General features: G+C 35.1%; 1 protein-coding gene across 1 annotated transcript in view; it reads right to left on the bottom strand.

Annotated features, from left to right (window-relative positions):
* LOC140143963 (von Willebrand factor D and EGF domain-containing protein-like) overlaps positions 1–27,105 on the bottom strand; it is a 190,723-nt gene that overhangs the window by 43,513 nt on the left and 120,105 nt on the right. Inside the window, 11 exon segments of the mRNA XM_072165796.1 lie at positions 1,514–1,728; positions 7,425–7,637; positions 10,136–10,199; positions 11,070–11,143; positions 16,627–16,778; positions 16,781–16,837; positions 17,443–17,578; positions 18,252–18,341; positions 23,612–23,710; positions 25,892–26,028; positions 26,513–26,572. Coding sequence (XP_072021897.1) covers positions 1,514–1,728; positions 7,425–7,637; positions 10,136–10,199; positions 11,070–11,143; positions 16,627–16,778; positions 16,781–16,837; positions 17,443–17,578; positions 18,252–18,341; positions 23,612–23,710; positions 25,892–26,028; positions 26,513–26,572 — 1,297 coding nt within the window.

A 27,105-nucleotide genomic window follows, 5' to 3' on the forward strand; every position in this document is an offset into this window, starting at 1 on the left:
TAGGCAATGCGTTGTAATTTCGTTCTGGTGCACCAGAACGAAATTCAAATTTCACGATATCTTTGCTAAACGAATTAATCTGCAAGAAATATTTTGTACATAAACATTATGTAGCCAGAGGTTTACAGTGATATAAAAATCTCAACTTTTTTTGAGAAAAGTGGGGGGATGAGGCTGTGGATCACGAAATGCCCTTTTAAGTGAGCCCAGGCTGATAGCATTCTTGATTGTAGATGGTAAGGCATTCCAAAACTTTGGAGCAGTCACTGAAAAGGCTCTATCCCCAGCACATTTCCTGGCGCGGGGAATGATAACATTAACACTCTCACTGGACCTAGTGCTCATAGCATAAATGGAGCTCTTGACCGTGAGACAGTTGGAAATGTACTGAGGAGAAAGCCCATTCAGGGACATATACACAAGCGTGAGTGTCTTGAACTTGATTCTCTCATGAACTGGTAGCCAATGAAGATCTCTTAAGAGTGGGCTCAGATGATCAGACCTGGGTTTGCGATATATTCAGCTTGGCACATATTCAGCTTGGCACATTTGTTCTGTAATTTATGTAGTCTGGAGAGATCCTTCTGTGTTATTCCATTGAGCAAAATAATAATAGCTAGGAATAAATACCAGACTAATCTCCAAAGTGGAGGTTATTCAAATCATCCCCAAGTTACAGGGTTTCTGATTTGAAGTGACCTCTACTTCGGAGATGAATCTGGTATTTATTCCTAGCCATTATGTGAAATGAGACACATGTAGCAGCCGACAAGTGCATCGTTGGATGTATATGTCAATGTCAAACATAGTTTTTGAAGAACGAATTATATCGTACTGAACACGCTAATAACAAAGCTTGCGATAGATTGCTTCTTACCATTATATTGTTGCTTTTGCCGGGATATGGCTGTTCCATCTCGCGCCCTCTGACACGATGGGAACTAATGAAAGGTCTCAAAATACTGGTCATTTCAAGTAGATCAAACGTTGCATACTGTCATACTAATCATATTGCTCGTTTTGCTTCTATTCACCGTAGAAGTGACGTAATAATATGATTAACTACCATAGCAATAGATGAATACAATTTTTGAATATATCGACCTCCACTACAAGCAGGTTGCACTCATCCCCCTGTTTATGTCTGCAATCATAGATTGAATACAATACCGCTCTTTTCCAAGATACTAATCTTACATGTGTGAGTGATCAGCATGGTATGAATATTCTACAGAATTACGATCCAGGACTTTATCCCTGTTCTTTGACATCTGTGGTTCAATGCATAGGTACCGTGTGAACGTTGTAGTTCAGGGCGATATATTCAAACTTTTTATTCATCTAAAGCTATGGCAGTTAATCTTCTTATTACGTCACTTCTACGGCGAATAGGACTACCACATATAGGTCCTAAAAAGCACGCCCCGTTCAAGACAATGCCCCAAACATGAATAGACAAAAAACAGCACAACACCAACACGTTTAAAATCTAAGCTGTCATCTTTTTACATACCTCCACATTTCAACAAATTCATTGGCCTGACCGTGTTTTAAAGCCAGACCTAGATTAGTCTGTCTCTGATCATGAAAATCATTGTCGGGATTACCATCAAAGGTACCACAGAGACCTGTCGTCCTGTTGTAGTCTGTTGATGGGGCTTGTACCGTGATACTCATGCCCCAGTGAGAGATGTCTGCACGGACGAAGGCTCCGGATGTCAGCTCAACCTGTTGGAAAAGAAAAACATAGAGGTACACATGGGTAAGTTGTACTTTCATGGTATTTTTTTATCTAGTACAGGATTCTGTCAACATAATATCAATATTAAATTAAAACAATATGTACACCAAATTTAGCAAAAATGTAACGCATTGGCTTTAGGCCTGTTAAAGTGAAGATGATAGATTTTGGCCTACGGCCTTAATTTTGTTAAAGCTCCCCACACCAAAGTAAGTATATTCTAGCACGCATAAAGCGCTGCTTCAAATTTTCATGTGTGTCCCTCCTCTCTCTCTAAAATCTCCCCTGTAAACATGTATTCTCTTTCACTATCGTCTACATCGTTGCCAGATTACGTTGCATAATGATAAACAACCTGTAGATGCCAGCACAACATTGAACACCTGCAGTAGTACAGGTAATAAGCGTATGCCTAAAGTAACATCCGAATCTCGTTACTTGCATGGCTTGATGACAGAACCAGAAATGAAACATGAATGTCAGTGGGTAACATTACCATCTACCATGATATTTAGCTGCCAGCACATAGAGAGTCAGTGCCCTGGGTCTGTGCTGTTTAGTAGACTGTGACAAACAAAACATTAGTATTTAGTTCCACTGCTGTTTATCGTCGGGATGGCCGGCCTAATGATAGTGCGTCTGAGTAGTAAACAGAGGGTCCAGGGCCTGCACATTCCCTTGCTTGTTTCAGTTGCGTTGTGCGGCGGCCGATATTTTGTATTTTGGTCCAATAGCGCTATCGGTGTCCCGATAGCGTTATCGGTGTCCCGATAGCGCTATCGGTGTCACGATATGTACCGATGGCTCTTTATATCGTATCCCGACTATTCATTTGCACGGTGCTTCCGTGTTTTATTTTGTTGTTTTTAAATAAATAAAGATTGTAGTGCAGATTTTATTTATTATGCTTGATAAAATTTATTACCAGGGTATGATAGAAAGAGTCAGCAGTACCTATAACCGGCCACATATAGCGCTATAGGACCAAATTCGACATGGTCCCTTATATGTTGTTTAGTTTAGTTGTAACAGTTTGTAACAAATAGTGGTAATTTTTATGTGAATAGTATCCTAATAATACTACATGAATAGTACTGTATATATGTGAACAACTGTGTTGTTAATAACGTTATGCGGAACGCAGTTGGTAACGATCAAACGTTGGTAATGCAGGATTCTAAATTGAACTTGGTTACAGCTGGTAATGACTTCGCTATTTTCTGTTATTTTGAAACAGTTACATGCTCAAAATAATTAGAAATGATATTCTGGTAACTGAAACATCCGCCTTCATTTACAGCTGGTATTATAGTATTACCAATAAAGGTGTATGTACTCTGGAAAAGGTTGTTTAAAACGTTGCACAATTTGTTTAAACATCCGCCTTCATTATGATACTTAACAGCTAGTATTATAGTATTACCAATAAAGGTATATGTATTCTGGAAAATGTTGTTTAAAATGTTGACCAATAATTGTTTAAAATGTTACCTGATCTTTTGAATGTTTACACAAAGTTGTGTAAAATTTTACTCACGTTAGGTTACATATGACGTAACATTTAGTAAACCGCGATGTGTTAACATTTGCATAACCATCTTAGTGTAATAGGGAATTGTGATATCAATGCAGATGATGATTAATGTATGTTAAATGTACAATTAAATGGGCTATTCCAGAAAATAACTGCACACCCCCTATAGAGGAGTAACTTTTCAATCAAAGACATGTCTGGATTTCCAGGTCTGCTTTCTGAAAACGACTGGAATTCCAGTTGCAAATGTCACTTGAAAAAGCCTGGAAATCTAATAAAATGACGGACACTTTTCGGAAATGTCCAAAATGAGCTCTCAAATTTAGGATTTCTGAATTTGAACTATTTTTTTGCTGGATTTGTTCGCCTTTGGACACTTTAAAAGTCTGGATTTCCAACAGTCACGACTGGACAAAAAGTCCGGATATCCGAACTCCTCTATAGGGGGTGTGCATCTATTTTCTGAAATAGCCCAATTAGTGATTCAAATTTTATTTCATGACACTCCGTCTTCTACCTTCACTTTTGATATCCTAGAATGATTTTTTTAAAGTGATATTTTGCCACATTCTGAATAATCCTGTGAACATTTAATTCCATGCTAATAAAATAACAGTAGCTATTCTCTAAATTCAGCATATTATCATTCTCAATATAATATCTTATAACCATTCATCGAATTTCTCAGTTAGGGTGGAGGGAAGAATTGAATCAGTGTCAATGTATGCATTGTTTAAGAGATGCAGGGATGCCAGTGTGAAGTGACTTTGCAAGAAAAGCCTGAAAAGGCGCGCAAATTTGGGCTGAAAATAAATAAACACGTGCGGGAGATTGAAGTAACAAAAGCCTGAAATCATGCAATTGCATGTAACACCCCTGTATAGGTAGTAAACAAACGAAGGTAGATGTTTCTCATTTTGGCGCCGAACATCCCTTTATATACAGGGTGTCCCAGATAAATTACCGGGCGAATGAATTTGGACGTAAGTCGAGATATAGATATCAAAATCCAAACATCTAAACATCAGCGTGTAGCCCATCTTATTCTGCATCTTATGCGTCAACTTTATTGGAATCGGTTGACTGATTGCGAAGAAATGAACGATTACATAACAAATGCATCACTTCACTTCATTCCAAATTTGAAAGAAAGATCATTCAACACAATGCGCACTAGTGGTTAACTGTCAATGCGCTTCATAGTTTGTTCTGTGAAATCCTTTTCGTTCGTTTTAAACAATCTGTGTCTTGCAAACCATTTACTTAGATTGTGTTTAAATTTGAAAACCTGCACGCTATTAAAATTGAAAGCTTGCATGTAAGATGATGCTCGGTACTTGTAAATATCTTTTTTCATTAATGTAGATATAAATGTTGCACCCTGTACGTGTAAATATTATACTACATAAATAATAGTAAAAATAGGCAAAACTCGAAAGGAACTTCACTGCTATATAAAGGATCCATCACTTTGTTGGAATCATGTTTACTACTTTTCATCGATAAGGGGAAATATAAAATATAAATCAAATACTAGAATTTACATGTTTCGTTGACACGACGCTACGTCCGATACCATCCGATATCATCAAGTGACTGATTCAGTTCAATTGGTCACACGAGAGACGGCAATAAAATCCTTTCACTGCTTGGTTCCACGTGTTCCCACTCACATGACACAGAAAGGAATTGATTGCCGTCGATCGCGTGACCAATCGAACTGATTCAGTCACCTGATGATGCTCGACGGTATCGGATGCAACGTCGTGTCAACGAAACATTTTAGTTCCAGTATTTGATTCATTTTTTGTACTTTTCTTTCACCGACTAAATGAATAATCTAGAAGGAAACAACAGCCGCATTACAGAATTACGATGGAAATCAGCGCCACTTGATTGTGTAATAGAATCTGAAACTATCAATATCGCGAAGTATAATATTTCATGGAAATGACACATTTACACTTTGAACATTCACTAAAACTTTATGAGAGTAACCATAATAAGTTAGTAAACATATAGTTAATATAATGGCATCCGTTCATCATGATGGTTGTATTCCTACAAGGAATCGAGTCATGCTCATGTTACTTCTACCAGGAAGACAAACCAGGCTAGTTGGCTTATGATGGCAATGGGCTATTCCAATTAAATTCCATACACATTTATTGGAAGACACGTCATTCATCTCCCACACAGGGGGTGTGAATTTCAAAGGGGGTTACCTAAATGGTGAATCCATTTGAAATATACACCCCGTGTGTGTGAGATTATGAACATGTCTGCCATAGTGGGTGTATGGATTTCAATTGCAATGGCCCGTTTTATATCATTATTACGGGAGTAATGTAAGGAAGTAATAAGGATAATGTAGGCTATGCTTTTATTTTATAAAGGAGTTCATGAGCCCTTTTTTCAGATTACGAGAACAAAAAAAGTTAGTTTGAAACCATTCTTTCATCAATGTTTGCTTCCACAATATAATGGTTTGCATGTAACCAAATTGGTTATGGTTCCTGAAATACTTTATTATATAAAAAATAACAAGCAGTGGCAGAGGTATTAAGTAAATATAGGTATTGCGAATTTGATTGAAGCGTTTCTAAATGTTGGTGTAATCTGAGTTAGTGTCCCATGTCCACAAAATAAAGCAGTCTTCAAAACCGGTTTCATTGTGCGCACATTGCCTTTCGCTGTGTCGATGAGGTTCATGACAAATCATCTTTCAACCTTGTAAATGCCTATATAATGCCAAACTTTTCTGACATTATCAGCAAAAAACTACCGGCACTTAAAGAGTAGACACCGATGTCCACGAAAGATTAAAGAAATGTTGTATCATTTATGGAATAGAAGGTTCTTCCTCTTACAACATTTCCTGAGTGACATTGATGTACCTCTGCGACATCTTTGACAAGCGCGCGCTACATCAAGTTTTCATTATGACGGCCATAATCTTCGAGATTAGTCTATATTTGAACATAATCCCCCTTATCTTCATTCAGTGTTCATGAAACTACGGTCTCGAGATCAGTCTACATTCGAACATAATCCACCTTATCTGCACTCAATGTTCATGCATTGAATGACGGTCATAATCGTCGAGATTAGTGTACATTCGAACATAATCTTCCATCTTATCTTCTTTCCGTGTTCATAATCGTCGAGATCAGTCTATATTAGAACATACTCAGTCTTATAATTTCTTTTAGTTCGTCAGGAAGCGCTTAGGTAATGAAAGAAGCGATAAATGCTAAAAAAAAACCTGAATAAGTTTCTCTATTCTAATTGATTTTGAATAAACGATATCCTCAAAATATGTTGTTTCATTCCCATACATAACACCCTTTCCTCTATTCACACATTTGGGAATCTTCTGGGATTAAAGCAAGGCATTCCCGACAAATTTAACATCCGTCCCTACAAGCGATAAGTTAAAGGATTATGACATTCAACATAATATTTGTCTATATCCATTCATGAACTCTAGATAAGGACGTTGCTACTGCACATACGCAGTGCATTCTTAAGTTACATTTGCTCAAAACTATTTTGTGGTTTTTATTGCCAGCATTATACTATTTTGCGATTAACGTGCATATACGTAGTTTTATATTATTATTCAACATTTGAAAAAAAAATCGATCTAAGTTTCTTTTGTAATGCATAACAAAGCGTTTCAATAATGAACTAGGATCAACATATTGAGAAAGCTTTCATTTGGTGGCAATGAAGAGCATAGAAAGTCTATTTGGGTGAAGGAAAATTACAGAAGGGTGTGTTTTATTTATTTTCAAAACTACACCAGTTGGAATGTACTTTTTATAGTATATGTAGTTCGCAGAAGGCATAACATATCTATATAATTGAAGACTGAATTTAAACGACAAGCTGAGTCTGACGTCAGGGCAAAAGCACGGGGTGATTGGTTGTTCAGTTCGCAGAAGGCATAACATATCTATATAATAACTGAATTTAAAAGACAAGCTGTGTCTGACGTCAGGGCAAAAGGGGTGATTGGTTGCGCTGTACGACATTTTTGGTGTGGTTGACAGGGCGACATACGCAAACTATTTTTTTTAAATTTTAATTCGGTCTTCAATTATAACTGAAGTTATTCCTACTAATTTCGAAAATACATGAACTCACCGTTACTTTGGTCCCATTTCTCGCTTCTTTAATTCGTACACCTGGCGACAAAGGTGGTGGACTTTTAATCCTGATTTTGGCCTGTGCCTCTAATTCGTTATTTCCATCGCACATATCAACAGCTATTACGTCATTATCCTCCCGGACAACGAATCCACAGTTGCACGATACTCTCTCCATTGAACCTCCACAATCCCATATTCTGTTATGCACCTGCAATTTGAAATCAATTGCAAAATCGGTATGCTAATTGCCTAAGTCATTTTTTTGTAATTTTGAGAACAAAGTACAAAATATGGTTCAAGCATGCATTTAAACATATTCATTCACCAATTTTTGCACAAGAACAAATGATAATGATACTAATAAAAGGGGGAAATCAAAAATAATTACGGTGATTACGTAACTGATGCATGCTTGAAGCACATTTTGTTCTTTGTTCTCAAAATTACAAACAAAATACTTAGGCAATTAACATAGTAGGCTGACGATATGATGAAGCATAAATCCAATTTTTAATAATAAATTCAGATTTGTTTTATTAATGCTTACGACTTACGGTACCCTTATGTTCTGCTAGATTGGTGTATAGATATAAAGCCGTTGTCGGCCAAGGAAGACATTTTATTTTATTTTATTTAGTATTTTGTCAACTGAGCTATCCATTAAGGAAGGCAACACCATCTAAAGTAACTACAGCATCAAGCAGTTTTCAAATTTGACTCGGGGAACGGGACCTGACATATCCTGTGATGAACATTGTAGAAAGTGTTTATGCTGGAATTGCCCTGTATAACAGCTGAACACCACTGTATGGTCATATAGAAATATGTAATTGTAATAGTACAATGAGGGCTCAATATATTTTAAGATTTCCTTGCATTATGTTACAAGAGGTGAGGAGTTGTATATATACTGCCGATTATTGACGAAAAAAATATGAATATAAATAAAGCACGCATATGGCTACAGTATATCATGCCTGAAATTAAAGGAAGTGTCCAGCAATCACAACATTATGCCTTATATGTTAGAAAAATAATTATCAAGCACGAATCACATAGTTTTATTTAAAACAAAGTCATATTAACCTCAAAAAAACCGAATAAAAACAGCCATCTCTCAACACGCGATATTCAAACTTCCCGCGTCGAAATTGTCTAGAGCAATGACATCCTAATAATTCAATGAAGCCTGACGACAAATGAGCACAAATAACCATGACGTCATTGTTCTAGAAAATTTCGGCGCGGGAATTTTGAATATCGTGTGTTGAGAGATTGCTGTTTTTATTCATTTTTATGGTTAATATGAGTTTGTTTTAAATAAAACCATGTGATTCGTACTTGATAATTATTTTTTCAACATATAGGACATAATGTTGTGATTGCCGGACACTTCCTTTAATAACTATAGAAAACTTATTATGATGCAATTTTATCAGTTTCGCCGTCGAGAATGATTAAAGGAGGACATAGGAAAAGTGATATAGAAAACTTTTTATGTAAATAATTAGCGCCCTTAATTTTCACAAAATCCAAAGTATTTGAATAAATAATCGGGCTGACACCTTGCATTTTTTTCACATCCCAATATGCATCAAGTACACGTTGATTGTTGCTCTTTTATTTTGCATGTTTTAATCACAATACACAGTGACCTTTTTACCTACAGAACTTTCTTACCTATCTTTCATCGCAATCGTCAATAGAATTATATAACGAAATTAAAGGGATTTTGGTATCAAATTCAAGTATGAGTCACTTGTAAATATCCGACTTAGCCGGGTGTTCAATAAAACCATACATCATTCTATTTACTATAAACAAGCATACCCATCTAAATAATAGCTGAAAACACATTTTTCTTAAGGAATCGTATTACAACGTTTGCACAGTAATTTATTTGGACATGAGAGCTCATCTGACATATTGAATTGCAATATGAATACAAGGAATGTCCTGATGATATCAACTAATTGTAATAACTGGCGATACAATACACATTTTATGGCAAATTATTAAAACTTTTTTCATATTTAACAGTCCTCGAAGTTAAATTTATAAATATAGTCGGTAGAAAAAAGCCGACGATCGTTTGAAAATGTTGACCTCAAGTATTGAAGATATATTTCGCACCCAAAAGACCTACATTCTTTAGTTCTTTTGGAAACAAAATGTATATATTTAATCCGATAAGGCTAAATGTTCAAATGGTCGTCGGCTTTTCGTCCCAGCTACATATACTTCAGGTAAATATCATTAGATTAATACCTTTGTATTATATCGTGAGTGTCAAAAACAAATCAAAATTATTTGATATCAGAAGGACATTCTTCGTATTTAGAATGCAATTCGATATGTCTGAGGTGCTCTCAGGCCCCACAAAAATATTGTGCAAAGGTGGTTGACTGGGTGCTCTGCGTGCTAATCATTCGCAACGAAAAAAGTTTCAAGTTTTGAAATATTTTCTCAAAATATCAAGAGCTATCTTAAGAACTACTGAAATTTTTGAATTAAAAACAAAATTGAAACATGTCGTCTGCATTCGACACCCGCGTGAAGAGAGTTAAGTAGTTGAAGTTTATTTCAAGTTTATTTTTTTATAATGAAATAAAAAGGATCAGTCTGCCATTCGTCTCATTCATCAGTGGTATTAAACAAAGTAATTATCAGAGATTTTTGTATTAAAAACAAATCTGACTCACTCACCTCAAATTCTCTACTTAGACTTTTGTATAAAACAAACGTCCCCGTCTTATAAAAGTCAAATTTCCTGAAAGGAAATCAAAGAGTTCAATTTTAAAAGGTAATTTTGACATATTGTTACAAATTCTACCTTCCCCTTCACCCACAAACTTACACAAATGTTATTATTAAACCTTGTACTTTGAAATTGAATACAAATCATGTCAATTACAACATTATTCGTTTTCGTCGCCGACGATATTAGAGTTACAAAGAAAAAAAAATCAACAATTGTCAGAATATGTAAATAAAATTGTAAATAAGTTACAGTTAAAGGGCTCGTAAAGTTTAAAAATCGTTTCTTCTGACGGCTTATATAGTTCCTAAAGGATTTCCTTCCCTGCTATTGATATGACCAGTTTACCAAGTTTATCTGAAACCATTAGTAGCACATAACCCAGACGGGGAATCTGTGACATCGATCTGGTGACCATGTTCAGTCCAGCTTTCCAGAAAGTGACGTACATTTGCATAAAGCAAGTGGTTATACAATGTTGACAGTTGGTAACAGGTGTCATGCTGGGAGCTTTTTTTTAGCCAGAGTACTTTTAGTATGTTCTTGAATAAGTTTATTTATTACCCCCTTTTCAGCTAAAACGATGTTGACTAGATGACAAATTGATCAAGGGATCTTTAGCGTAAATCGACTGTCACGGGAATAACAATAGAGATCACAATATAAAAAAGACAATAACCAAGAGTGGGCTGTACGAGCGTGATACTCATGGTACATGCACACAGTTTAGGTTGACAGTACAACGAAGTGAAAAATGTACACAATCCCATTGAAACTTGCCGAGAAACGGACGGTGCCCCCCTGAGATGACTCCCGCTAGGCCATTGGTAGAAACAGTGTTTCAAATATAAAAATACATCGAATATGGAATAATGAGCTTACCTTCTGTCAAGTGTTATGAAATGTGGTTCTGTAAATGAATAACATTGAGCCGTAGGAACATCTTCAACTGACACCTACACAGGAGAGAACAAACACACATTTGAATACAACTGCCATGGTTACTCATCTTATAATGCTATATAAACACATGACATTACTAATTGCCCCCTTCATTACGATTGAATCACTCAAAATCTTTGCATCCAATCTTCAAACTGGCAATAAGAATCCCAGCATTGTTCAGCACATTATGTTGCCTCCATCGTTAGTCTTAATAGCCCATAATTAGTCGCCATGATTACCATTTGAACTGAAAACAGCAGATTCAAAAGTTGCACCTACACTGATTGAATACAATGCTTTTATTGCCAGCCCCTGGTCGTCACTGGTCATCGTGGCTCTTCATTGACCAGTCAGGTAAAAAATGTAATGGTAAACTGACTTGAGTAAACTTTTTAATGAGGTATCAACATTTGAAGAACTAAACTTGGTTTCTTTTTGCTACTTCTAATTTTGAATTTGATGCATAGATTTTGAGTTATTGTTTCGTAATGAAGAGAATTACTTTTTGTGATGTGTTTACAATCATACCATGATATGTAGACGTTTAATTCATTATCTTCGATGATATTCTATCTTTCATTCATGTTTGAGACTTTTCGGTCACGCAATGAGCAAAATCATCATTTCGTATCCAACAATGGTGAGGTATTGAAACATCCTGTTGACGTTGTTATCATATGGATTATGGGATATTATGACCATAATTCGAACATTAACCATACACTGCAACAAATATTTTACCCAACATTGAGTAAAAAGGTCACAACTCAACAAATGAGTAAAAAATAACTCATGATGAGTAATATTTTTACTCATTTGTTGAGTTGGGACCTTTTACTCAATGTTGTGTTGAAAAAAATTGTTTTTGCTGTGAAAAAGTATGTACAAATTTGTATTGCCTTTCATAACGTACTTAATTTCAAATGGTAAATTTCTATGATTCAGCCAAAAACATTTATGAGTTCCATGGATTATTGGCTAAGATGACTTCATTTATGATACCCAAAGGCCAGATTCTGGATTCACCTCATTAACCACTCACTCAAATACTAAGTTCAATAAGTCAACATACTGGTGTACTTTATACATGTTATAAATGTTAACTCAGGTCTAGCTACACGACACTTTTGAATCCAATTCGTTACTGTGTACTGACATGACTGAGTTAGATTAGTTTGAATCAAGACATGATAAAGTGCATGACTAGTTACATGTCCATCATGTGAAAATTATCAAGAATGAGCGTACTCTCGTACTCGTAAGATGTACTCCGGTTTGCAGAATGTCCATTCCGCATGGAAATCACAAAGTGAGTTACTACTTGGCAACCTAAAATCGATACTTTCACAAAGCATATCCCCTAGGATCGACTAATAAAGCAGATGATCTTGGTAGTTGGGTGCACAAATGAAGTCGTCTCGAAGAAAAACAAAAGGCGACGTTTTCTTTAATAAGCGCATTATGATAATGATTTGTGGTTATAATTGCGTATTTCTATCATGTGTAAGGGTTTAGTGTAACAGTTTAGTCGGTGGTCCTGCTCGGTCTAGATTAAAAAGGGAAAAAAACGTCGTGTGAATACATCATTTTATATACTATGCCCCAAATACCCGAACCTAATGGGACATTTATATACACGTCACACTCCTGACCATATCCTAGTGAATTACCTAAGAGGACGTTAGTGGTTTCAGGTTTTCCGCAAAATTTAACGAATTCTGCCTTAAAATTGTGTTAACCTAATAAATGTAGACATTTTGTGTGATACTTATCGAACTCTGCCAGGTCATTAGGTAACCTGTTTAAGATAAGACGTTTCCTCGACACGAGTTGATTAAATGGTTGACCAGGAGACCTGATGTCCATAATTCAAGTTGTTTTACGATGAGAAGATAACATAGAAAAAGTTCTTTTATGAGTAATCCGGCCGTTGGATCCACATGAAGCATGTTAAATGAAAAACCACGATTATCGATTTAGCGCCAAATGATGGCAGTAAATATGCATGTGTATGTGGATGTTAACAAAAAGTATCCGTACACAAACAAAAAGCAATATCTTCGATGTTTTCACGTATTTTTTGGACCTGAGAGCACATCAGACATATCGAAAACGATATTTGCATTTCTAAAACGAGGAATATCCTTCTAACATCATTTTTTTTTTAATTCGCGATACACATTTTATGGCAAATGATTAAATATTAATATTTTTGAAATTTAACAGTTCTCGAAGTAAATTGACTAAGTCCGATGATACAGGGTCTATGTTTTAAGTGGGATGAAAAGCCGACGATCAATTTAAAATTCAGCATTTCATATTGAAGATATAGATTTTTGCCCCAAAGACCTGCAATAAAATGAGGTATTTTTTTGGGAAAAGGTCGCATCGTGCCCAATGAGACGACAAAAAATGCAGAATGAAATTATCCATCCCATCTATTGATTACTTTATTTGGTAATTTATTTAGGTTTAGTATCTTGCTTTTGTTTTAAGTGTACGGATACTTTTGTGGGCAGTTTATTTTACCGGGCTAATTTACATCCACATACACATGCAGATTTACTGTAAAGGACGTCAGAATAAAATTATCCATTACTTTATTTGGTAATTTAGGTTTAGTATTATTTAAAACATTGCGTTTATTTTAAGTGATCGGATACTTTATGTGCGCAGTATAGATTTCTACCGTTTGTAAACTGTATATGAAACGTCTTGAGAAGTTTCAATATTGTAAAAAATCGTGTGAACAAGAAAGTTTAAAGCTTTCAATACTTTCAGTACTTCTATCCTCCACACTCTGGCAGGTGGTCTTAGATTTGATATTGGCGCCATTTCCCAATACCTTTGCCAAAATCTAATACATCTGTTTCCAGAGTGAGCATGGCAAGTGGTTTAAGATGAGGTGTCAGATTGACCATAAATTCATAATTTTTGACCCTACAAAGTCCATTTCTCATTTAGAACAAAACAAAATAAAACTAGAGTCAATAGATTCTGAGTACAAGCCACCGGCAGTAAATATAACATTAATGGGTCAATTTTGACCAATTTCAAAATTTCACCTTCGACCCCTAAACTTTGACTTTGACTAAACTTTGACTTTTTGTTTTGTCTCACTAAGGTCTATCATATGCAGCATTCAGATTTGCCATACCTCGCTGTTTGAAATTTTACACATTTTGACCTTTTGACCCCAAGTACAAAGAGGTCACCATTGACTTTTTGTTTTGTCTCACTAAGGTCTATCATATGCAGCACTCAGATTTGCCATACCTCGTTGTTTCAAATTTTACACATTTTGACCTTTTGACCCCAAAGTAAGCATTGTACAAAGAGGTCACCATTGACTTTTTGTTTTGTCTCACTAAGGTCTATCATATGCAGCACTCAGATTTGCCATACCTCGTTGTTTCAAATTATACACATTTTGACCTTTTGACCCCAAAGTAAACATTGTACAAAGATGTCACCATTGACTTTTTATTTTGTCTCACTAAGGTCTATCATATACAGCACTCAGATTTGCTATACCTCGTTGTTTGAAATTTTACACATTTTGACCTTTTGACCCCAAAGTAAACATTGTACAAGGAGGTCACCATTGACTTTTTGTTTTGTCTCACTAAGGTCTATCATATGCAGCACTATAACTTGACATATCTTGTTGTTCAAATTTAGTTTGTATTGCATACGGGGTCAAAGGTCAAGCAATGGTCAAGCTGTGAACACCCTGAATACCCATGCCACTAGTGACCAACATGTATTAATTAGAGCTTCGGCGCATTTTGTTTGTAGAAGAAGAGGCAGATTGCCAGAAAGAAAGAAAGAAAGAATTAGCGTAAAACAGAACAAGCCGACTTTGTCGTCGGCTTGTAATGCCTAACTTTTTCCGATTTTAAAAATTCTGGCGACGTTAAGCATGTTAAGCTGGAAAAACTACTTTAACGGCATCAAAGACCATTTTAAATATGATGTTTGTTTGTACTTATACAACTTATAGACTCATAGAAATGAAGAACTAATTGACATAATTATAGGAGTAAATTTTTAAGAGGTTTTATTGTTTAATGTATTGTTGAAAGTCACAATAAAGCATCTAATAACATGTCCATTTCAAGGACATCAATTTTGAAAGCGAATACTTGTAATAGACAAGCATATCAGAACAATATTAACACGACGCAACTAATGACACGATTTGGATTCTTAAAAGAAAGTCTGTCTATAATTGCTTAATCTTTTGGATTAAAGCTTTTTTCTAAGGTGGTAATGTATATTACGAATTGACGATGTCCACTATAATGTATATTGCTGTATTACTTGGGAACGATATGATGATTTATAAATATACTGCGCCAATAAAGTATCCTTACAGTTGGAAAAATAATCCTGCACATTATGATACCACATTGAATCCAATGTGACCTCAAGAAGTAAAGTTACAAGCAATTGAATAGACGAACGTCCCGTTTTAAAAGTGACAAACTGGCCTATACAAGGCGCAAAAAGATTCCAACAAGCGCAACAACGAGACAACACAGTTTCGTCAATGAAACGTTATTTAAAGCATTTTTTTAATTTTAGTTTTTACTTCTCATAACTTTCATTTTATTTGTCAGTTCTTTTGTTTCAGTTCTCTTTTGTTCCTTTTGTTTTAAATTAAAGCCAAACGCATAAATTAGCCATTCACCACTTTCAAACCAGATGTCTAGTCTGTGGGGTTTTGAGTAGGCCAGTTTGTCACTTTTAAAATGGGACCTTCGTCTAATCAAATGCTTGTAACTTTGCTTCTTGAAGTCACACTGGATTCAATGTGGTGTCATAATGTGCAGGATTAGATAGTGCATCTATTAAAAACACAAATTTACCCCAATATTGTTCAGTTTGGAAATTATGATTAATGGTTGAACTTATTGCACAATCAGTTCTAAGTGTAAGGATACTTTATTGGCGCAGTATATTTTAAAACACAGCTCTATAAGCAAGTCAAATTTTGTTTCTGATGTCATCTTTCTCTCTTCTGTTCATGTCTGTGTGTCTCTGTTTTTGTCCCTCTTATGCCTGCCTGTATTTCCTTCTCTCACAAAATACTTCGAGTACACTAACCTAACCTTAGGCCCTATACCCTAACACTAACCTCCCCCTAAACACTAACTTTAACCCTCTTCGGACTAGTCACCCTCTTCGGACTAGTGACCCTTCAGATTTATGTGTGTTCTTCAAATAAATTAGATTTGTGAATGACAGTTTTATGTTCCGCGCCTCTAAGGTCCGATTTTTCGAAGCGTGGCTAGTGGTCAGGCTATCTAAGCCAGCAGACTAGCCCTACAATGTGATTAATTTATTTTCTAGATGATGTACGATGTGAAATTATAAGCACTGGTATGATGGCTTAGCAAGCCTGACCACTAGCCATGCTTAGAGAAACCGGCCCTAAATGCCTGTACATGTAAAGCATCAGTTTCACAAGAAACATAATGTGTGTCCTTACCTGAATATCTCCAGGGTCATATCCATCCCAAAATGGATCTGCACTGGTGATTCCGTGAGTAACTATCATACTCTCCCGATTCCCGTCTTGTTGAAAATCGGTCACAGCAGTTACTAGGATCGAAGCTTGACGACAGGTTACTTCGGAACAAAACGGGGACGAAAATCCACGAAACATTCCGATATGGAAATGTCTGGACCTAGGTGGAATTCTGAAAGAACAATGATTTTTTAAAACATAATTGGGTGGGAATATAAATAATTGGGCGGAATGTTTACTGCCGTACGGCATGCTTTCGATTTTGACCTAACAACAAGGTTAGCATGTTGCTTAAAATTAATTGTATTTCAGTGCTTCCCAAATATCATGGTTGCCAAAAAAACATATATTTTAGTAGGCCACATTAAGGACACTACATGCATATATCATGACTTTATTTTCAAAATGATACTTAGTCGCGTTGCATGAACCGTGTAACGCCCGTACAAAATATCAATAACAAACGTTAACCATGCGTTAAAAAAGCCGTATACCGTGTGCCTGTATCAAAATGGCAAATCGCAATCTCTTTTTCATACAGCCGAACTCACACGCATTTCAATGGACAATCTGTACGTATAAACCGTGCGTATGAATGGAGCAAATTAATTGCACGGTTCATTGTTGTTTTATTATAATGATTTCTTAGGAGGTCATATTAATAGTTAGAGTTTCCATTGTATATGTACGTATGTATATAGAGGGCGTACAATCACGGCATTAGGAAATCGCAACCTGTAAATTGCAATGCATTCCACGCGTTCTACCGTTACTCACCATCACTAACAGCAGTGAGAGGAATTCGTACTGCGCATGACAAGTCCCCCGGTCTACATGTAATGGGTACAGTACTTTCAAACATGATTCTGTGCGATCGCCCATTCTCTGAAATATTTAACGTAGATGGTTCAAGCTGCAAAATAATAATAATAATAATAATAATAATAATGATAATGATAATGATAATGATAATGATAATGATAATAATGATAATGATAATAATAATAATAATAATAATAATAATAATAATAACAATAATAATAATAATAATAATAATAATAATAATAATAATAATAATAATAATTTAACATTCGAATATTTCTAGCCTTTCAACAAGGTTTGCCTGGAGCCCTGTAATGGGAGCGCCATCTATCTTGTTGTGCTGGAGGAAAATAGGAGCACCATCTATCTTGTTGTGCTGGAGGTAAATGGGAGCGCTATCTATCTTGTTGTCGCGCCCTCGACGCCCCGCTCACCCCCCCTTGGTATGGATCGCGAGGTCTTTGACAAAGACTAGAATATTTCAATTACAGCTACGGAAATGAATTAATAAGCATATGAATTATCAAAGATACGTACTAATCCTAGTTATCAAATTACAGGCTACCGCCCGCCTTGCCTTAAACTTGACCAAAAACTGTAAAACCCTGCTTATTATTATCTTCAAATCGTCATGCACTTGTCGTGTGCCCTACATATGACGTAATACATATAGATATGTAATATCACACAATAAACATGTGATGTTAGTTATTCTGTCCTCCGAGTAAACCCTCAAATTTGACATTCATTTAAACAAACATTACCTTAACCATGATATCAAATGGGTCACTTTCAATTGGTGGACTTTTCATCAATCTTGTATCATTGAAGAAGGCTTGAACGGAACAAATGACCTGGATAACGATAAAATGAATATTACATAAAATTAAAGAATCCGATTTTCATGAAGACATTGATATAGTTGATGCTTTGTAAATAACATGTCATATAATAACCATGAATCATGATATAGCTCAATATGCGGGACAATATGGAAATCAATATCACAGGTAAATAGCTTTACACTTATACAGAATCATATTGGTGACAAAAGCTATCCCTGATTTACACCCCACAGTTGTCAAGGGCTTCACGTTAATTGAGTCTTGTTATGAATATTTCCTTTAAAAACACATTTATAACTTTTTACCTTCTACAGGGTAAAAGATAATAAAAATTACATATATTTCTTTGAACTTCAAGTCGGATGAACCAGTATGGCGAACTGAAATTATCAAAGACACTCCCGACGAGATCGCTGTATAAAACATGATAAATATACAAAATAATGAAAAATTTGCAGAATAATGATGTTAATGCACACTTTGCACAGGTAAAGAACAAAATTCATATAGCTCTTTTTGTAATCTTAATCATGGTAAATATTAATGAGCCCTTAAAAGGCCTCAGTACTGTGGCCTTAAATTTTCAATAACCTAGACAGGGCCTGTTTATTGTCTTACAGCGAAAACAGGTAGGAGGAATTAATTAGATCCAGAGCCTGTGGATTTTATCCTAAGCATGCAAAATATTGTCTGAGAAATTAACTATTATATCATAATATGGGACAAATTCCATGGCAACAGAAAACACAAATGTGCACTTTAGAACAGTGACGTAGTTTAATAGGATTTTCCTGAGAGAGTGGGGTAAGGCAACCTTTTAAGGGGGCAAAATCACGGCGATTAGCATTCCAAAGGGAGGGAGAAGAAGTGAGGAAAAGATGTTTCACAGTAGGAAGCTTCTTCCTCGTCCCATATGCCTATAGGTCCGTTCATACTACGCCGCAGTTGCTTTGCGATGCGTTGCCACACTGCATCGTACTGGAAAATACTGCATTGTGGTATCGCCAAAAGTTAAATATACTACTTGGAAATGCGACGAGTTGCGGAGTGGCGACAAAATTAATCGATATATCTGCAACGCACCGCACCGCAAAGCAATTCGCCAGCGAAGTGGTTACGTAACTCCCTTGTAATTGGATCGTGCACCTTTTGGAATTGGTAGTACATGCCCTAGACTTAGTGTTGCGATCATTTCGATCGTGGTGCAGAACTTAAAAGCGTGATCCAGTTGACATAGTGACAATCGGATTACACGTAACCCTTAGGTGGCGAATTGCGGCGTAGTATGAACGGACCCGATGCCACTGCTTTAGAATATAAACACTTGTATAAAGTTCATTATCATCATTGTCTAGTTCGAAAAATGATTCGGTGATGTTCTTTAAGGATCCATGTACAATTGGTGTCCCATAAAAAGTTACATGAAGAGAATTAATTTTAATTTAATTTGCGATGGTACAATAAAACAATGTATTTTTTTTAGATATTATTGATCAATTTTTCTTGTAAGTGTTTGCTGAGTGCAAGAAGACAGGTGTGTCAAGAGTGACCAACCATGAAAATATTGCACAACGAAAGAGCAAAATGTGCACCCCTTTGTTTTCATATTTTTTTCTTTATTGCTTTTAATTGTTCTCCTCTTTTTCATAGTTGAACTTATTGTACAAAGAAACATATTGACATAATTATATTGTACGTCTGAACATATATCAGTTCTTGATTCTTGGTGGTAACAAATAAAGATAGAGGGTAACATGTTTTTTCTGCATAACAATTCGTCGCATTTACAGCATAGTGACCTATGTCAAAAAACAGTGTTTCTTGAAATTCAGTGTTTAAATATTAACCATGTGTAAAAATTGTTCCTACTCAGTCAGTTAATGCTTTTGATTAATAACATCAATCATATAGTTGACTGATGTTTAAAGATTATATCAATTATAAAATTGAATTAATTCAAATATATTAATTATTTAAATTTAACGGTTAAAGTTATATGCCGGTATGTCCTAGACTTATTTTGACAGTTATGACATAGATCACCTTTGACATAGACCGCATTTTCTATTTGTTACATTGTGTGCTAAGTTGAGTTTTGCAATAAAACGTCCACGACATAGTGGCATATCTCAGGTCCTATGGCATATCATAGGTCACTATGTCCTGAAATAGGTGGTATTGACCAATATTTTGTAGGTTATTATTTTCACAGTATTTAAATTGTGGAATAATATTAATTACACAATTGCTTGTTGATCTCATCATGTCTACAATAAAAGCGAATGATTCATAGATTATGAATTTCAACGTAACTCATTTTGTGAAAAAATGCTCATAGGTCACTATGCTGTAAATGCGACGAATTGTTTGTGGTTATGTTGATTCGAAATCGCTGCTGTGTTAGATACTGTAATAATGTTGTCCATTTCTCTCTGAACATTTGAAATAAAACGAGTTTTAAAAACAAGTTTCATTCTCTGTTCCTCGGAATAAAATATTGCATCTGAAAGCCACAACGAAATGAGTATAAAGTCGCAAGTTGGCAGTTTCTAGACATCCAGCTGACTGAGTTGATGGCTTATTTTGCCGTGCACCTGTTCAAGCAAAAAGTATGTCTGAATGGGAGCACAGTGGACCACTCACGAAGAAAACAATGACCACCAACGCAGTAGCCAGGGCGTTTCGAAACTACTAGCCTGCGACTTTACGCTCATTTCGTGGCAGCTGGTCACATATGCCCACCAAATGCACGGTGCGGTGAAATTATAAACGTATTGTATTGTGAACAGCTAGCTCAGGAATGCATGGAGGTACGCAAGAGGACACAAAGATTATGTCATGAAAAGGACATTTATAGTTGTTAACATTATAAAGGCGTATTATATGAGTTACCATGGAACGGTTTTTGGGACACTCGGTATATAGCGAACACTCTAAAGAAGTCGTCGTTCTTTGAGCTTTCATCCTTAACAAGGACTATTTCATTTGAATTCCGCACCCCTACAGACGTCATGACCTTAATCTCCAACACAGGGGGTGTGTTTTGAAAAGGAGTCACCAATTAGGTAATCTCATTTAAATTCCACGCGCTCCCTGTGGAAAAGATTAAAGTCATGTCTTCCATATGGGGTATGGATTTCATCTGGAATGGCCTAATGTAGGACAGGATTCCTGGGTATTAAAGACAAATTTGATAATTAAATGAAAGTACTGACAAATTTATACTTCTGTGTAGTGTCTTCAAAAGGAAACAAAGATGTCAAGAGAAAATGGAATTATATATACAGCGTTTCAACTTTTATTGATGACAAACATATAATACATATGTCTTAAAAAATTGTCTATGACTCATTACTTACAAGTTCATGTAGAGGTTCGATTTCTAGAGGGTTTTTTTTTTTTTGAGATATAAAAAGTACTCTCTGGCAGATTTTAGTAAACAATGCTACATGTATTATCATTGTATCATCGATATGCATCAACGCAAACACATAAACGGCATGTTTTTTGTCCGCACACATTTGATGAGGAAGATGTTTTATGGTTGGTCTCAAACCTGGAATTATGGCAACTTTGGGGCCTCATAAATTATCCGTCTAAAGTATTAGACTATGGGACATGGGCATTTATCTTTCACTTCCGTAGTCCACTCTTGGGCAGAACATAAAAACATAACAAATCAAGAGTAAATATATGTCTGAATTAATATCCAAAAAGTTCCCACGTTTTACTTTACTCATTTAGGAGTTATTTGGGGTTAAAAATGTGTTTTTCGTGACTTTTTTCCGTTTTTTCCCAAAAATGTCAAATATTAAAATAGCTGTAACTTTAAAAATAAATTGAGTAGAAATTTCATTTCTATTGTAGATGTTCAAAAATGTCATAGCACAACTCTAAAATATATTAAAAAATGGCAAAATTTATTTTTGTGCTATTTTGGCCATTTTTGACCTAAAAATGTAATTTTTGCATGGGGAAAAAAAATAAATATATATTTTCTTGATTTAAAAAATATGTCATTATATCAACCTAGTTATTCTGAACAAAAAAGTTAATGATGGTGAATGTCTGTGACCTATAGTTTTTTGATCTATGGCCCTTTCAAATTCACATATGGACTAAAATAGCATGTTTTTGTCAATTTTTCCAATATTAGGCTGAAAATGGTACTTTTTGTAATTTTAACAACATTTTCAGTGTTTGGAAAGTGGGAACTTCACATATATTATGGATATATTATAGTACTTTCATTTTAAGCTAGTTGTAGATCCACTGGTAGCTCGGTTTCCATGGCAGAAGCAATTATATCGTCAATTTTACTACTTTCAATGCAGCAAAATCATTTTAGTCATCATTTTACTGCATTGAAAGTAGATAAAATTGCTGCTACCACGGTAGTGGACATACTAGTGGATCTTGAAATAGCTTAACATTAAAGTACAATTACATGTTCATATTATTAAGTGAAGTTCCTACTTTCCAAAAACTAACAAGTTGGTTAAAATGGCCATAAAGGACCATTTTTGGCGTAATATTGGAAATATTGAACAAAAACATGCTATTTTAGTCCATATATGAATTTGAAAGGGCCATAGATCAAAAACTATAGGTCACAGACATTCACCATCATTAACTTTTTTGTTCAGAATAACTAGGTTGACATAATGACATATTTTTTTAATCAATAAAATTTATATTTATTTTTTCCCCATGCAAAATTACATTTTTATCTCAAAAATGGCTGAAATAGCACAAAAATATGGTTTTGCCATTTTTTTTATATTTTAGAGTTGTGCTGTGACATTTTTATTCACCAGTGTTAGACATCCATGTAATATGTAACATCTACAATAGAAATGAAATTTCTACTCAATTTATTTTGAAAGTTACAGCTATTTTAATATTTGACATTTTTGGGCAAAAAATGGAAAAAATCACGAAAAACACATTTTTAACCCCAAATAACTCCTAAATTACACAGTAACGTGCAACTTTTGAAAGTGGGAAATGTTATATTATTGATCAGTGATATAATAGCTATATTTTCATGTATAAACCATCCTCTACCCAGAAAGGGAGAACGAAAACTACTTTCTGAAGCACTTAGCAAGCCTTGTCCCATGGTCTATATATAAAAGTATACATATGGCAAACACTTAACTTTAACCAAACCATGTTGTGTAAAGTTTTAAACAATACAGTAAACATCGCTGTGTAGTTTTTAAACGATTGATTAAAACTGTAAAGTGTCATAGATTGATCATGTTATATATACTTACTTTATTCCCCATTCTAAAATGCTCCCGCAGGTCTATCGATGCAAGGTTATCGAATGTGTCCATTGATATTACTTGCTGATAACGACCGTCACTGTTGGCCTGAAACGTTCGAATAAAGCATAATAAAGTCAATGTTAATTATACTCATACTAGCACTTTAAGACAGATTAATGACTTGTCGTAGAACATGTCCAGAACTTTGTCAAAAGGGCTGTTATCACCAAAATTTGGCCTACTTAAGTACAAGAAATGTGCGTTTTGAGCGTTTCGACAGTATTTTTTTTAATGGGACATGAGAGCACATCAGACATATCGAATTGCATTCTGAATACGAAGAATGTCTTTCTGATATCAAATAATTTTCTTTTTTTTTAATTCACGATATAAATACACATTTTATTAAAATTTGATATTTTTCACATTTTTGATATATAACAGTCCTCGGAGTAAATTTTATAAATCTAATGACATATTCATGTAAAGTGTATGTAGCTGGGAGGAAAAGCTGACGATCAATTGAAAATTTTGACCTTTCATATTGAAGATATGGATTTTTTTCCCAAAAAGACCTAATTTTTCTTGGTGTTTTGGGGGGGAAAATCCATATCTTCAATACAAAAGGTCAAAATGTTCAATTGATCGTCGGCTTTTCATCCCACCTACACATACTTTAAGTATAAATCATCAGATTTATAAAGTTTACTTCGAGTACTGTTAAATATCAAAAATATCAATTTTTAATCATTTGCCATAAAATGTGTATTACATTGCGAATTTCAAAAAATCAAAATTATTTGATATCAGAAGGACATTCTTCGTATTCAGAATGCAATTCGATATGTCTGATGTGCTCTAATGTCCCACAATGAATACTGTCCAAACGTTCATACCCCACCCCTTAAATTAGTGAAATACGCCGGGAATATGAAAGTACTTTGAAATCGACACACGAAGAAATGGTCATTCTATAAGAGATGTCTCAACATTACCCACCGTGATACGCCCTTTATTTGGTTTTGCATTTTCTGAAGGAAAGCAGAATTTTGAAACTGTTTTCGTGAGTGGTGAATTAGAAAGCACAGACACAAAAGAAAACATTTCAAAGGAAACCCCAGAAGAAAACTGTGTTATTTTCAAAATGTCAAACATTTAAAATTCGGCATGAAGATTATTATTATCTTCCTCTTGCGCAAGGCGTAAATTGACGACACATTTGATCGTACATCAAACATCGCTTTTTATCTTGTCTCAAAAATATGGTAGAAAGGACAAGTTAACTTATAACAACCATACTTGGACTCAATATTACTTGAAGGGATAAAACGTTGAAACAAAATGGTAGGGCAAAATGGTGAATGTCAAGTTGAACTTATTTTCCATGCAATGGAAATGTATTATGCTACATTAAAGGATTACATTTCATACTGCAGTTACTGTCCGTTTTCCTATACACAATACACAGTGCTCTTACCATTGACGCGTAACCTTTACAAATAGTCAATGTTAGAAGTATTGGTAATTGCCTAGTTAACGTCGCTGTGTGAAAAATAACCGGCCAATATTAAAAGTACTCTTCTAAAATTCTAGAAAATATTTTTGTAACATGTCCTAAAATTTTAGCTAATTTAGATGTTTGGATATATTCGCACTTTGGTGTTTTAGTGTATGTTATAGGTAATAGTACATTGCCTAGTTAACGTCGCTGTGTGAAAAATAACCGGCCAATATTAAAAGTACTCTTCTGAAATTCTAGAAAATATAGTTTTGTAACATGTCCTAAATTTTAGCTAATTTAGGTGTTTGGAAATATTCGCACTTTGGTGTTTTAGGAAGGATATGTAAACGACAGATAACATCAAAAATATGAAGAAATTATTTCCAAACCGTGTTACGGCCCACAGCCATTATGTTTCTCATTTTCAAGAATGTGGTTAACAATATGCACAGTATTGTCTCGTTTCGTGAACAAAGGCCACACAGTAATTGGTACCTTGCGTTTGCTTTATAATCGTTCACCCAACTGAAACTATAGTACCAGCTCATTGCTCATTGCACAGGTAAAACAGACACATGTGTGTGGATTTAACCAGAGAAGATCTAATGTAACATAGTTGAGCTGTTTTCAATGAGTGTTATCTTGGTTCAATAGCTTTTAATGGGGTTTAAGTCCTGCAAAGGTCGTGGTGAATTCTACTGTAGACATGACTGCATCATGTTGCAACAACATCCTTCGTTGAAAGTGCACCATGCCGTGTATTATTGATTTTAAAAATAACTTACCCTATACCACGTGACGGTATATCCTTTGGTTGTTCCGTGTATATCATCCAGACCAGTAAACGAGCATTGAAGCTCTACCGCATCCTGGACTAAGATAGGACTGATTGCAGGTAGACCAAGTATTGCAGGAAAGCTTTCTGCAGGGATAATAATAATTTTGCGATTATGAATTATATGTACTACATGATTGAGTATTCTGCCGACTATTTATATCGAACAAGTCTTGCTTGAATCGTCATGCCATGTCTTTTACTACATGGTAACGTAGGCTACCGGTAATTATACAAAATGTGCCTATATAGCAAAGAACTAAGCGTATAAGAATTCTTAAGCCAATTAGTCTCTTATTGGATTTTTTTAAAATTATCATATCTCCATTATGTCTTTCTGAATGACATCCCGTACCCTGGCAGTTAATGATAGCAAGTTTATAACTTTACCACATTAAAATTTCGGCATGGAAGTCAAGGTCATTTCATCAAATTTACAAAAATATCAAGTTTGTTTCCAATTTTACAACATAAAAATTATCATCCGGGATTCAAATTGCTAATAACAGCATCCCTATTAGTGATCCTTACATTCAATCACATTGTCTTTTAAGACTACATTTGTACATACCTCGGCAAGGCGCAAACCCATCAGGCGAGGTTTGATTGGAAGCGCATTTTGCTCTTGCCTCTGTCAAAGAGAACAAAATAACAGAAATTAGTATTGTAATATGTCAACACACTTTGACGTAAAAATTATAGTCTCGTCTCTGATGACATACTTTTAGTAGTCCAATAAGCTCCATTGATAAATCATTGTTCAAAATCTGAACTCAAATTATGTCGGATGAGGTTTTGTTCCAACGCATTCGACATGTTCCAATGACAATATACGCTCGTATAAACATTCATGTGAAATGCTTATTCAGTGATACCAGCGAAAGTGTAACATATTTAACATGTGTATAAATTGCCTAAAAAGAAAGAGAATTCATTAAAATTGTCATTGTGTTTTTTTTAAATAAAAACAAAATGACCAAAAAAAATAAATAAAGAAAGAAAGAAAACGGCATGTAGCTTGGTGCACCTTCTGTATAATTTGATTCCAGTGCTGCATCATTATTATGGATGGATATGAAAAGAAAATGTCTTGCAGTAGCAAGCCATCGTCCTTCTCGTGCTGCAGATACTGTAAAGTTAAAATTAAGGCACAAGTTTCAGCAA

The sequence above is a fragment of the Amphiura filiformis genome, unplaced genomic scaffold (genome assembly GCF_039555335.1).
Source record: "Amphiura filiformis unplaced genomic scaffold, Afil_fr2py scaffold_34, whole genome shotgun sequence".
NCBI classification, from domain to species: Eukaryota; Metazoa; Echinodermata; class Ophiuroidea; order Amphilepidida; family Amphiuridae; genus Amphiura; species Amphiura filiformis.